Source organism: Ammodytes marinus, assembly GCF_949987685.1.
Source record: "Ammodytes marinus genome assembly, chromosome: 15".
NCBI lineage: Eukaryota > Metazoa > Chordata > Actinopteri > Uranoscopiformes > Ammodytidae > Ammodytes > Ammodytes marinus.
The window spans coordinates 4,107,747-4,122,057 of NC_137219.1; the positions used below are offsets into that span (position 1 = coordinate 4,107,747).

The 14,311-nt window shown below is 41.8% G+C and overlaps 1 protein-coding gene across 1 annotated transcript in view; it reads left to right on the forward strand.

The window, feature by feature from the left end:
• atrn (attractin) overlaps window positions 1-14,311 on the forward strand; it is a 152,411-nt gene that overhangs the window by 61,279 nt on the left and 76,821 nt on the right. The window contains exons 23-24 of the mRNA XM_080042204.1: window positions 234-391; window positions 11,692-11,753. Coding sequence (XP_079898330.1) covers window positions 234-391; window positions 11,692-11,753 — 220 coding nt within the window. The remainder of the gene's footprint in view (window positions 1-233; window positions 392-11,691; window positions 11,754-14,311) is intronic.

Genomic DNA, 14,311 nt, shown 5'->3' on the forward strand with positions numbered 1-14,311 from the left:
TCTCCCCCCTCTCTCTCCCTCTCCCCTTCCCCCCCCTCTCCACCTCCCTATCCACCTCTCCCTCTCCCCTTCCCCCCCTCTCCACCTCCCTCTCTCTTTCCCCCCCTTCTCTCTCCCCCCCCTCTCTCTCCCCCCTCCCCCCCTCTCTCCGTCCTCCCTCTCTCCCTCTCCCCTTCCACCTCTCTCTCCCTCCCTCCCACCTCTCTCTCCCTCCCTCCCTCTCCCTCTCTCAGCAGGCACCCAGACGGGGGAGGAGATCCCCATCGTTTCCCGTAGCAACATCAAGGAGTTCAAGGACAGCTTCTCCAACGAGAACTTTGACTTCCGGAACAACCCCAACATCACCTTCTTCGTCTACGTCAGCAACTTCACATGGCCCATCAAGATCCAAGTTAGTCCATAACACAACCCACACATGGCCCATCAAGATCCAAGTTAGTCCATAACACAACCCACACATGGCCCATCAAGATCCAAGTTAGTCCATAACACAACCCACACATGGCCCATTAAGATCCAAGTTAGTCCATAACACAACCCACACATGGCCCATTAAGATCCAAGTTAGTCCATAACACAACCCACACATGGCCCATCAAGATCCAAGTTAGTCCATAACACAACCCACACATGGCCCATCAAGATCCAAGTTAGTCCATAACACAACCCACACATGGCCCATTAAGATCCAAGTTAGTCCATAACACAACCCACACATGGCCCATCAAGATCCAAGTTAGTCCATAACACAACCCACACATGGCCCATCAAGATCCAAGTTAGTCCATAACACAACCCGCAACTCTTACTCCCTCAATCACCTTATTCAATTCAATTCAAGAAACTTTATTCGTTCCCGTGGGTTAATTAAAGGAATACTTCACCCATACAGAACCGGCGTTCTATCATTATGAAATTGTTATTATAATATAATGAATGAGGTTTTTCTTCCCTCAGTCTTCCCTTGGCCCAGCTGTCCTGTTAATCCTAACCCTACAATTTTTACCATGTCACATTAGTAAAATGTAGGGTTAGACAGTGAGACCATAAAACACTCTTTCTGTCTTTTCTCAGGCTAGGATGAACTGATTTCAAAAATGTTTGCACATTTATACTACATAGGATCTCAGAGTTCAATACACCTTCATATTTCCACTGGTGAAGTAGGTCCTTAAAGGAGGGAGGGGGGGGTTGACCGGTCGAGCATGAGCAGCGACGCGGACATTTGATGGAAAAGGGAAAACAAGAGGAAAGACGAGGGGAAAAAAGGTTAAAAACTAAGTAAGCTGTAGTTTGTAACCACGTGTGCACGACTGTACGCTTTGCTTCAAATAATTGCACGTCTTAAGGCCCCACTAGGAACTTTTAACTATTTCTGAAACGATCAACGATCTTTGAAGGGAAAAGTCTATTTATTCATGCTATGCTACGCTAATTTCCCCAATAGATGCAAGTTAGTAATGCACGTTCTACCTTCTGGGGACCCATACTTTACATAACACTAACATAACACTTTTGGTGTACTCAACATAGCCTGGTTCACAATTTGGCAAGAATCAGTATCAGTTCACGTGGTCCAAAATACAATTGGCTCATGTCACTCGTTCAATCATTAAGTTAGAAACCAAGTAAGATGTAGTTTGTAGCCACTGTGTGCACGACTGAATGCACGTCCTACCTTAAAGATGCCACAAGGAACTTTTAAATATTTCTGAATCGGTCTATTTTTTCCTCTAACTTTATATAACACAACATTAAAAACATCCAACGATCTCTGAAGGGAAAGTCTGGCTTGGTGAAATGTCAGCAGTCAGCTCTGATTATGTCAAGGGGCTTAAAGCGATATTTCATTAGTTTTGAAGTGGGGTTGAATGAGGTGATTATGCATACTTAGTTTATACATACTTAGTTCATGCATACTTAATTGGTGCATACTCAGTCTGTTAGATGGCCTTGTACTGTTGCAGAGAGGGCCAGCAACATTTCTTTTTTACTTTTTTCAAGTTAAGTTTGGCCATGTTTTACTACGCCAAACGACGCGAGTATTCACTGGCTTTGTGCTATGACAGGATGACAAAGCAGAATTGATGGCGATTCGTGTAAACCGTTAAGTACAATATCACACACAAAGAAAGCTGAAATAACTCACCATTAGAGAAGTAAATAAGGTGGACATATGAGAGAAATTATATTCGCATTTATTTTTCATATATATATATATTTTAGGCATTCTTCAAGCTTTACTGGACTATACAGAGTTGAAATGAGACAGAAAGAGAGGGGGGATGACCTGCAGTAAAGGTCCAAGGGTCGGATTTGAACCCGCGACCACTGCAACGAAGGCCATAGCCGAAGCGCACCATCTTTGCATTTCTTAACTATCACCGTTTTTGGGATTCCTTTTAACCCTGGTAATGTACGCAGTGCAGCTCTTAAGCCAAGTCATGCTGCTATTTTTAGTCATACCCATACACTTTTCAGTAGCAGTATTAATTAATGAAAGCATAAAATATGATAAAATCATGATTTTATGAAGCAGAGTAAAAAACGAGGACAGACTTTAAAAAAGGGGCCAAACTATTGAATATTCACTGACTGTTGCTACGCTATTGCTAATGCTAATGCTAAAAAATGTACAGTCTGTATTCATGCACTTTGAATAAAAGCATCCACAAAATTGTGCGTGTCAGTTCTGCTTTTATATGCATAGGTGGCTTATAATTGGGTTGTGTAAATATAGATATACTGTATATATATGGCTTACACATACACTCAAAAGTCCGGCATACTTTGGATGAAAGTGTAGAGAAACCTTGGTCAGTTTTCACTGTGACTGGTCAGCTTGTCTGATTTTACAAGACACTTTTTTTTTACTCTACAAACCAAAGCGTTGGCTGGTCAAATGGCAAAGTGTAAAAGCCGGCAGTCAGTCAGTCACCGGTAAAGTGTGGTCCGTGGGGGGGAAGAAAAAGTTTTTTAGGAGTGCAGTTGCATTTCTTCAGTGTTGATGTGGCTCCCTGGCTGTAGCAGTGAATGGGGCTCTGTGTGTGTGTGTGTGTGTGTGTGTGTGTGTGTGTGTGTGTGTGTGTGTGTGTGTGTGTGTGTGTGTGTGTGTGTGTGTGTGTGTGTGTGTGTGTGTGTGTGTGTGTGTGTGTGTGTGTGTGTGTGTGTGTGTGTGTGTGTGTGTGTGTGTGTGTGTGTGTGTGTGTGTGTGTGTGTGTGTGTGTGTGTGTGTGTGTGTGTGTGTGTGTGTGGCTACAATCTGGCTAGCTGAGAGAAAGCTGTACCTCAAAAGTTCTTTTTTTGTATGTCGATAAAGTCGGATTCATTTCAGTCTGTTAGCTAGTCTGTGTTATCATTATCCAGTTATAAAGCTATATTGTGGACACCGTTTATACCACTTTCACGGAAAATACCTGTTTTAAATTGACCAGCAGGTGTCCTTTAAAATCCTTCAAAAGGCTGACATTTGCATGGGGTTTTAGATTGACTACAGACAAACTAAAGAAGTCCCAATGATGGTTAAATGCTATCATTACTTTTTCAATGAAAAGTTTTGTCCCTAGAAACGGGATGCACACACTTTGCGTGTGTGTGTGTGTTTCTGTGTGTGCCTGTCTTTGCGTGTGTGCCTGTTTGCCTGCCTGTGTGCGCGTGCCTGTGTGCCACCCTGATCAGTTCTTTATAGAATTTTCACTGGTTGCCCCCTTGCGAGTTCCTTCCCCCTTTTGCCCTCCTCTGAGAAAAAAAAATCCTGCCTCCGTCTTCCATGGTTTGCCTTGTAAGGTTTTCCAATTCAGTCCGCTACTCCTCCTAGCTACTACTGCTGCTGCCAGCTACCAGCCAGCTAGCCTCAGGAGGTCCCAGCTATAACTCCACACACAGCAGCAGCAGAGCACACAGCCGAACTTAAAGCCTCCTGCCGTCCACCTTACCTTCTATCCTAGTGGGTGGGATCTCATAGAAGAGTCACCCCCTTGTCCTTGAAACTTAAAGCTTACCGGGTCTGCTGTGCTAGCGTGAACTTTTTGTTAGAAATCCTTGCAGTCATGGAGCTTTGCCTTCGTCAGCGAGGTAAACATTTATTTTTTTACTTTTTTCTTTTTTGGCCACTGCTCCTAGTGTCAAAATCATGTTTTTTTCTCATTTAAAGGTGTAGTCAGCAATTCTGGAGAATGCTTGTTTGTTGTCAATTTTTTGGGGTCAAAATCAGTGAATATCTTCTCACGATCAGCTACCTGTCCATACTGTGTGTGCACTGAATAAAAAATCCAGTGTTAAAACACAGCCCAGGATCTGTTAACAGGGGTGTTGCTAGATAAAGTGCGCCCCCCTTTTGTTGACATACCCTTTGTTTACATACCAGTTTGGACAGGTAGCGGATCGTGAGGAGATATTCTCTGATTTTGACAACGAGCGTTCTCCAGAATTGCAGACTCCACCTTTAATAAAAGTTAAATTCCGTATTCTTTCGTTGCCTTCTCTTACACTTACTTGCCTTCAGTCTACTGCAGTGTGGCATTGGGGTGTGGGTGTGGGTGGGTGTGTGTGTGTGTGTGTGTGTGTGCAAGCATAGCGTAGGCGGTCTGTTGGTCCTCCAGTGTTGGCAGGCTGGGATCGGAGTGTTTGTGAAAACGCTTGATAAACAGAAGTAGTGGAGAGAGAGAGAAGCGAGGGCAAAGTGGAATGTTAAGTTGAAACACATGGTGCATTCAGAGTGGGGCGCTGTGCACAGCTAAGCCCTCACACTCTACCCAGCTTTAGTGAGAAGCTATGCAGAGCTCTCTTTCTCTCTCTTTCTCTCTCTGTCTCTTTCTCTCGTTCTCTCGTTCTCTCGTTCTCTCGTTCTCTCTCTGTCTTTCTCTCTCTCTCTGTCTTTCTCTCTCTCTTTCTCTCTCTTTCTCTCTCTCTCTCTCTCTCTCTCTCTCTCTCTCTCTCTCTCTCTCTCTCTTTCTCTTTTTCTCACTGTCCAACACAGCACCTCAAAGTTGCATCACATGGTTAGAAGTAGCAATAGTAGTGTGCAATACTGTTGAAAGTTTTTTTTTTTTTTTTTTTTTCGTTTTCTTTGACTGCACTTGTTGCATTCACCGGCCAATCTATTGCATTGAAAGTGGAGTCTGCCATTCTGGGGGAATGCTCGTTGTCGAAATCACTTTTTGTCAAAAAAAATCTCCTTGCGATGGGATACCTGGTTGTGTGCTGAAAAATAAATCTGGTTTTAACACACAGCCTGGTATGTAAACAAAAGGGGGCCACCTTAGCTAGCAACATACCTGTTTACAGCTCCTAGGCTGTTTATTAACACTAGATTTGTTTCAGCGCACACCAGACAGACAAGTAGCGCATTTCTGACTAAAAAGTGATTTTGACAACAATCATTCTCCAGCATCACTGACTCCACCTTTAAAATCAGCAGCTCAAATTCTGTACCTCACATAACTGAACATTTCAGCTACAGCTCTGTGAATATAAATCTCTGGAAAAAAATGAAGAGACCAGTTTGTGTTGTGATTTTGGTAGAAATGCTGTCAGTAGTTGATATTTTAAAATCAAAATGTTCATTTTACTCACACGTTTCCCTCCAAAGAGTAAACCAAGAGACACTTAACATTTGGAGTGATCTCTTCATTTTTTTCCGGAGCTGTATAACAGTTTTCAACTAATGTGCATTGGACCAAAAAACAAATCTAAACTTCAGAAACGCCCAGCTGTTGTACTGCATGGAAACTCTTTTGATACAGTGTAATGGTTTTGACCCAAACCCCCCACAAAATGAGATCTTTTACTACGGTCAGAGTCAATTCCGTTTTGGCTTCATCACTGTCGAATCATCAAAGTAAAAAAAATCAATCGCGCTGAGATTAGTCGGCTAGAAGTTCCCCGTCCCTGTTTCTCTTTTTTTTCTTTGTTTTTTGATGAAGAACAGATTTGAATTTAATGGTGTTTGTAATGAAACGCGAAATCCCAGACTAATTACGCTAAAGACGTGTGATCTCCTGTTCCGTGCCTTACTGAACATGTCATGATATGCTAGAGATTAGAAGCAATACTCCGCTGTGTAGACGCAGCAGCTGTAGCTATCAGCTGGCGGAGGCCCCTGTGTGTGTGTGTGTGTGTGTGTGTGTGTGTGTGTGTGTGTGTGTGTGTGTGTGTGTGTGTGTGTGTGTGTGTGTGTGTGTGTGTGTGTGTGTGTGTGTGTGTGTGTGTGTGTGTGTGTGTGTGTGTGTGTGTGTGTGTGTGTGTGTGTGTGTGTGTGTGTGTGTGTGTGTGTGTGTGTGTGTGTGTGTGTATTTAGGGACTGGTGTAATGTTTATCTGGGCCACGCATGCTTGCCTGATGGCTGCGTCTTGATACTGATCACACACACACACACACACACACACACACACACACACACACACACACACACACACACACAGTGCTATGGAGACATAGACTGAGAGGAAGTGCCTGCATGGATCAGTGGCGGGTACAATCTTGAAAAAATCTTGCCAGCTGTTTTATTATTTAAACAGGGAATTAAAATTTTATGCAAGGAGATTAAAAGCTGAAGAAGACAGTGCATATTAATGAAGAGAAAATATAGACAAAAAGTAACTGTCTTAAAATAAACTTATTAAAAGAAAGATTTCTAAATGTTAAAGTCATTATATTACACGTATAGATATAGAATTTGCTTCGAATTTGCACCTAATGGGGAGTCAGTGATTCTGGAGAACGCTTGTTGTCGATATCACTTTTTGTCAAAATCAGTGAATATCTCGTCACGATCCGCTACCTGTCTGTACTGTGTGTGCGCTGAACACAAATCTGGTGTTAGCAACACTAGCTAGCAACGTTTACAGAGCCTATAGGCTGTGTATTATCACTGGATTTTTTTCTCTCCAGTGCACACACAGTACAGACAGGTAGCGGATCGTGAGGAAAGATATTCACTGATTTTGACAACAAGCGTTCTCCAGAATCGCTGACTCCACCTTTTAATTCAACTATCATTTTGTTGAGATACGTTGAAATACATTTTGCTAATTAGCACTAAACACACAATCCTATTGAAGCGGATGGGACTGTCATTAGTTTTGTAGGTATCTGGTCATAAAGCAAACGATCGGACAAATTGAAATTTTTATGGCGGTGATGGCAGTAAAAGTAAAAGTAAAAGTTATTGCTAGTGCTCCTCAGGGGGCCGTGAATGTCTGCAGCACATTTTCAAAGTACTTTCACTGATAAACAACAATGGGGCCCTAGAGGAAACGTTCGAGGGAATATGCAAGGCTTTGGAAATACATCATACGAATGTTTGTACGAAATCTCTTGCTATCCATCAAGTAGTTTAGACAATTCCGTCAGGACCAATGTGACAGACAGACAGACGGACAGACAGACAGACAGACAGACAGACAGACAGACAGACAGACGGCGAGCATGACAAAAAATATCCTACCCAAAATAAAAATAAATATTTTAAAATATCTAATATAGAAGACCTCAACTTACCTTAACAGCTACAAGAAAACTTGAAGTATGAATGCTTTGTAATATCCTAGGGGGGGCACATGAAAAACTCGGAAAGTTAAAGCACGTTCACGTTATCATACACATCCAGCTCCACTGTATTTAAAGCTATAGTGCGTGCGTAATTTGTCACATAAATAAATGTCAGATACAAAAGCCTAGACTTACAGCAGAATGAATCAAATCTGTACACGATCACGGAAAGCTTACCTCATGTAGATGCACCAATAGTGTTGTTGTAACTACTACATTAATCCTAATGGGGGGCGATACAAGTTACACACTGTAGCTTTAATATTCTATTTTCTTTCTACCCTTTTTCTCATTTTGTACTACCTGTTGAGCCTTGCGCTTATAACAACACTTTTCTCCAAAGCCCCAATAACATTTTCTAGTGTCTGTCAGAAGCCATTAAAGCCCAAATATCTCCAGTATAGTCTTAATGCCTGGAGGCTGGATGACAGACCCTGCTGAGAGATCGTTTGCGGCCCCTAAAGAGTCACCCTCTGCTGGGCACGTAACCAGACAATCACCCTGGCCCTCCCACTGCTACCACCACCATCAGTATTGCATCTCACTGACAAAAACACTGACACTCCAGATTAGATGCTATAATAACTGTTAGTATGGCACATTTGAGTGGGATAGCCCGCTTGTATTTTTTTCAAAATAGGGCTATTGCAGTTATGGCATAATGCTGAAGCTACTGTTATTGTTTTTTTCCTATGTTGTTTAGGAAGTTAGAATTGCCTTTGAATGGGGCTGTTATGTCATTAGAATAAAGCACTATTTATCCATATACACACACACACACACACGCACACACACATGCACACACACACACACACACACACACACACACACACACACACACACACACACACATACACACACACACACACACACACACACACACACACACACACTGGGTATCATACAACAAGGCTCCTTGGATCATTGTTAAATAATCCCTGCCAGTTAAAGTTACAGTAGTTTTTTCTTTAATCCTTTACCTTTTCATTTACACTCAAGAGCACAGGGGAGTTACCTATTCCCTCCAATATATTGTGTATTAATCGATAGTAACTTGATTGGCTTCTTTAAAGCTATAGCGCGTAATTTTTTTCTTCATATAAATGAATGTCGGTGGGTTACATCCAAACCAAATGAGATGAAACACAAAGTTGAAAGTTGATCACAGAAGGCTTTACCTCATGTAGACGTGCCGACAGTGTTGTTGTAATGACTCAGACTTCCTCATGGGGGGGGGCGACCGAAATCACGCACTATAGCTTTAAAACTCCAGAAATTGCTCTATAGTTCTTTGTATATACTTTTTTCTTTTCTTTTTCTAATCCTGTTTATGTTGGAAAAGTGAACAGAGTTTAAAAAGTGGGGCCGTAGCTTCGGGCTGTTTTGGATTGTGATGTCAAAGAGTGAGTGAGAAGCTTTAAGGGAAAAAAACAACATGATTGTCACCTGCTTTTTATCTTGACTCTGCCACCGCCGCCATATTGTCTGTGCCCTGCGGTTAAGGATAGCGCTAAGGCGATTAGCTTAACTGATTGGTTTCACTGTTTGGAGAATCACTGAGTCATATTTACTGAGAGAAAAAGTGGCATCCACTTGCTGATTTCTGGCAACGCAATTGTGAAGATTTTTTGATGTTCTGCTTCATAGCACTTGATATTAGATACATAAAAGTATTGAAGTGTTAGTTTGACATAATAAGAACATTTAAGACATCAACTTTGGCCCTGGGAACTTGTTATGGTCATTCTTTACAATGATAGATAGATATGGATGGATAGATAGATAGATAGATAGATAGATAGATAGATAGATAGATAGATAGATAGATAGATAGATAGATAGATAGATAGATAGATGGTTAGATAGATAGATAGATAGATAGATAGATAGATAGATAGATAGATAGATAGATAGATAGATAGATAGATAGATAGATGGTTAGATAGATGGTTAGATAGATGGTTAGATAGATGGTTAGATAGATGGTTAGATAGATAGATAGATAGATAGATAGATAGATAGATAGATAGATTGATAGAGATGTGTTACTTGTTGAAGGCTCACAGTAATAAATGGCTATTTGTTTTAAAACACCTGATCTCAATGTTTTGGTTTCTCAAACTTTTCCCTAGGATTTATTTAGGTATTGTGTTTGTTTTGCACCCTGAGCTTCTCTCCATTGGTTCACCAGTCTGAAGTTTAAATGATCACACTGAGAATTGGGCGCTCAACAGTAATCAACAGCAACACATTAGCCGGGCCAGATGGTGCTGACTACATGACTAAATTAGACCCCGCGCACGCACACACACAACACATACACATACACAACACACACACACACACACACACGCACACACACACACACACACACACACACACACACACACATGCACACGCACACACACACTCAGACAAAACAAACAGACACCCCTCCTGTCATCTCACCACCAGAGACCCGTGCATGCATTTGGCCAGGCTGTGTTGTTCCCCTGTAGAATTACATACAGTCTCACCCATCCACTTTCTCTATGCATGTATTCATAGTCTAATCTGACTTGCAAACAGCTGGGTATTCCAAGCTTTAGTGTCTTGAATAATATATTTATTTTTTCACACTGGAATTGTATGCAAATCCCCTCTTTACTATTGAATAATAAGCAGTTACGGTGATCAGTTGTGGTCCGAATTGTCAAGATGTGTGTTAGGTGAATTATGCTGAAGGCTTGAAGTGGGGGTGCAGTACCTTAATGTTGCCAGATAGGGGCAGTGTTGAGTTGCAGCTAGTGTTAAAACGTGTATAGAGGGGGAGTTAAGGGGGTGGGTGTTAGTGGGTACAACGGTGCCAATGTTGCCCCTGGTAACCTTGATTAAGACAGTCAGCGTCAGTGGAAGTGCTCTTGTGATGATTACAAAGCGAATATTTCTGCTCCCGTGCAAAAAAAAAATCAAATGCCTGCAGAGTGTGGGCAGCTGAGAGGAGAGAGGCACTGCTGTGTGTGTCTGTCTCTCTGTCTCTCTGTGTGTCTGTCTCTCTGTCTGTCTGTCTGTCTGTCTGTCTGTCTGTCTGTCTGTCTTCGCAGATTTTGGTGAAAAAGTATTCTGTGTCATTTGTGAGCGAAAAACCAGCATTTGTGACTCATAGTTGGAAACTAATGTAGTTGTAGTTATTGATATCGAAGAAGAGAAAATATACTACAGGTGTGAAATTATCACTGTGTGAATTAACATACTGATTTGCAGTGTTATTTCATACAGATGTTTTGCAACAAGCATTGCACTAAATTAGCAAAAATGTCGGCATATGATTTTCATAATTGGTATAGGGGATAGGATATGTGCACCTGCCACATTGTTTGAGTTGATGTAACTGTAGTTTTGTGTTTGTGGGAGAGGGATGAAAATCTACAGGATGACAACTTGGTTATGTACTCAGGGCGCTCCGGTGGCGTAGTGGATAGAGCGCGTACCATATTAGCTCCGGTTTTCGTTGCAGTGGTCGTGGGTTAAAATCTGACCCGTGGACCTTTACTGCAGGTCATCCTCTCTCTCTCTCTCTCTGTCTCCCCATTTCAACTCTGTACTGTCTAATAAAGCTTGAAAATGCCAAAAAAAATAATCTTAAAAAAAAAAAAAAAAAATAGTTATGCACTAATTTTTGCTTCAAAGAAATCCTTCATGTTGAGTATTTGAATTTTCTTCCTGAACCATTAAAAAAAAGTCAGTCATACACTAAATATGCATGTCAAGGCACATGTTAACAAGCTAGTGTCATAAATAACCATCCATGATCCATAATGCATACTACATGCCTGTGCTGCTACCTGCTGTTGTGAGCATTTTCTCTGCTGCTCGTTTGTGCGCCTTCCATCAGATCTACAAGGTCGACTCTGGGTCTAAAGCCTGCATGTTTATGAGTGTATAACGCTGACTGCTTCTTTAGAAAATATCCCTTATTAAAGCAGCTTTCTAACTGTGTGTGTGTGTGTGTGTGTGTGTGTGTGTGTGTGTGTGTGTGTGTGTGTGTGTGTGTGTGTGTGTGTGTGTGTGTGTGTGTGTGTGTGTGTGTGTGTGTGTGTGTGTGTGTGTGTGTGTGTGTGTGTGTGTGTGTGTGTTGTCCTATCTTTTTCCCCATTCTAGATCGCCTTCTCGCAACACAGTAACTTCATGGACCTGGTGCAATTCTTTGTGACGTTCTTCAGGTGAGCACTTACTGTCAAGTGTGTGTGTGTGTGTGTGTGTGTGTGTGTGTGTGTGTGTGTGTGTGTGTGTGAACCACATTGATGGATCACCAAAGCTGCTCTGCTGTGCCTGTGTTGTGCACCAGTCATTACTTTGAAGCAAGGCAGAGGCTCACTGGTTTATAAGAGCCAGTTAGCTGTCACTATACGCACACAGGCAAAACACATGCCCATGTATCAAGCAACTCTCTCTCACACACACACACACACACACACACACACACACACACACACACACACACACACACACACACACACACACACACACACACACACACACACACACACACACACACACACACACACACACACACACACACCACACACACACACACACACTTGCTTATACAGAACATCTCTTCGGTCCACCAGGTAAATGGGACAAATGCACAGGTGTACTAAAAATACAACTGCTCTGAAATATGACTGTGTATTGTTGACCAAATGAGATCATAAACAACATTCCTCAAAGTGTCTTTGCAGATAGCTGCTCTGTCACTACGGAGTCACTGGTTTGTGGCTAGCAGTGGTTGAACACACACACACACACACACACACACACACACACACACACACACACACACACACACACACACACACACACACTATGGAGTCACTGGTTTGTGGCTGGAAGTGGTTGAACACACACACACACACACACACACACACACACACACACACACACAGGGGCACATGCTACTGAGCAGTGATGAATCTCCCCCTGGCTTCTAGCATTCCACACACACGCCGTAATGTGTTATCGATCCATAAACGACAAGGACCAAAAAAATTGGGTCGACCAAGTGTTCTCTAGATGAATGCTTCACTGCATTGTGCCCATTTTCTATTTTCTCTCCTGTGTGTCCCGTAAGTGTGTTTGTGTGCGCCCTCCAACATAGATGGGATTTGTATGATTGTTCCATGTTTGTCCGCCTTCTACAATACCCTGAAGAAAATAATAATAAATAAATAAATGTTGCCTTATTCCAAGTCATCCTGCTTTTATTGATCTAGCAGCCCATATACAGGTGATGAAATCTGATTGGCCGATTTGAAATATAATGTTTTTCTTTTAAAGGTGCACTATGCAGTTTAAGAGAACGAGTTTGTTTACATGTGCAGAGCCTGTAGTTAATCTACAAAACACATTAACTCCACATGTAATTCTTCTTAGTGTTGGATAATTATATCATCATAAATAAACATACAATTATTTTCCTCTGGAACCACAAACGTAAGCCTAGAATACATTTGTAAACCAAACTGTGGGCCCTGCTGCTGTAAACAACAACAGTGAAACAGTTACTTCATAAATAGCTTTTCTATCTTCAAACAGTGTTCCAGGGATCCTCTTTATCCTGCCAGTAAAGTGTATCTACTCCATTATGAAAATATACCTTAGAAAAATGTCACTTCTTCGATAAACCCCAAAAGTTACACAGTGCACCTTTAATGTGTGACCACTGCCAATACAGTGGATATATTCAATAAGTATGTATATCAGTGTTGACTGGCTAAATCCCCTCTTCACACAGGTTTATATTGGATGGCATTCAGCTTTAAGTGCTTGTTCTACAGTGCGCTCCCGTTGCATACAGATGCCCACCCTGCAGTAGAACTCACTCCCTTATGAAGCTCATATGTTTAATACAGAGGGAGTCAGCAGTACAATGTTTGTGTGTGTGTCAGCAACCGACGGCATGCAAACTGCAAACTGCATCTGCTATGGGACAGGAAACAGGGGATCATAGAGGGATCCATAAACCCAACAACCCCCCCCCCTCTCCCTCTCTAACCTCTCTGTATCACTCACTCTATCATATTCTTTACCTCTTTCTTTTCTATCATTCACGTTCTTTCTTTTCATATCCCTCCATTACTTCATTCCATTCCTTACTCTCTCCTGTCATCCGTTGCTTTTCCTCTATCCCAACAACCCCCCTCCTCTCTAACCTCTCTGTATCACTCACTCTATCATCGGTGTATGAGTGTGTGTATGAATGGGTGAATGTGGTAAGAATGTGCTTAGAAATGTTAAGGGCTTTGGGGCTGAGACAATTGGCTAAAAAGCGCAATATAAGTCAATTCCATTTACCATGTTCTTTACCGCTTTCTTTTCTATCAATCATTTTCTTTTCCTATCCTTCCATTTCTCATCCGTTTTTCATTTAATTCCTTATTCTCTCTCTTTCATCCCTTGCTTTCCCTCTCTCCCCTCTTCTCTTCCATCCTCCCAAATAGGGCTAAACTGATATGAGCCAAATCATCATATTCCGATATATAGGAACATTTTATACCCTGATTAGATATACTTAGATTAGATGCGTAACGATATTGCACAACACGTGAAACGAGAGCATTTTTATTCCGTTAGACGATATACATTGTCATATCGCACAGCTGTATACTTTTTATTCCTTTCCTCTAAAGTTCTCAATCTCCCTCTTCGTATGTGTTTTCTCTATTTCTGTTTGCCTCCTCTTTTCTGTCTCTCTCTCTCTCGCTCCCTCCCTCCCTCT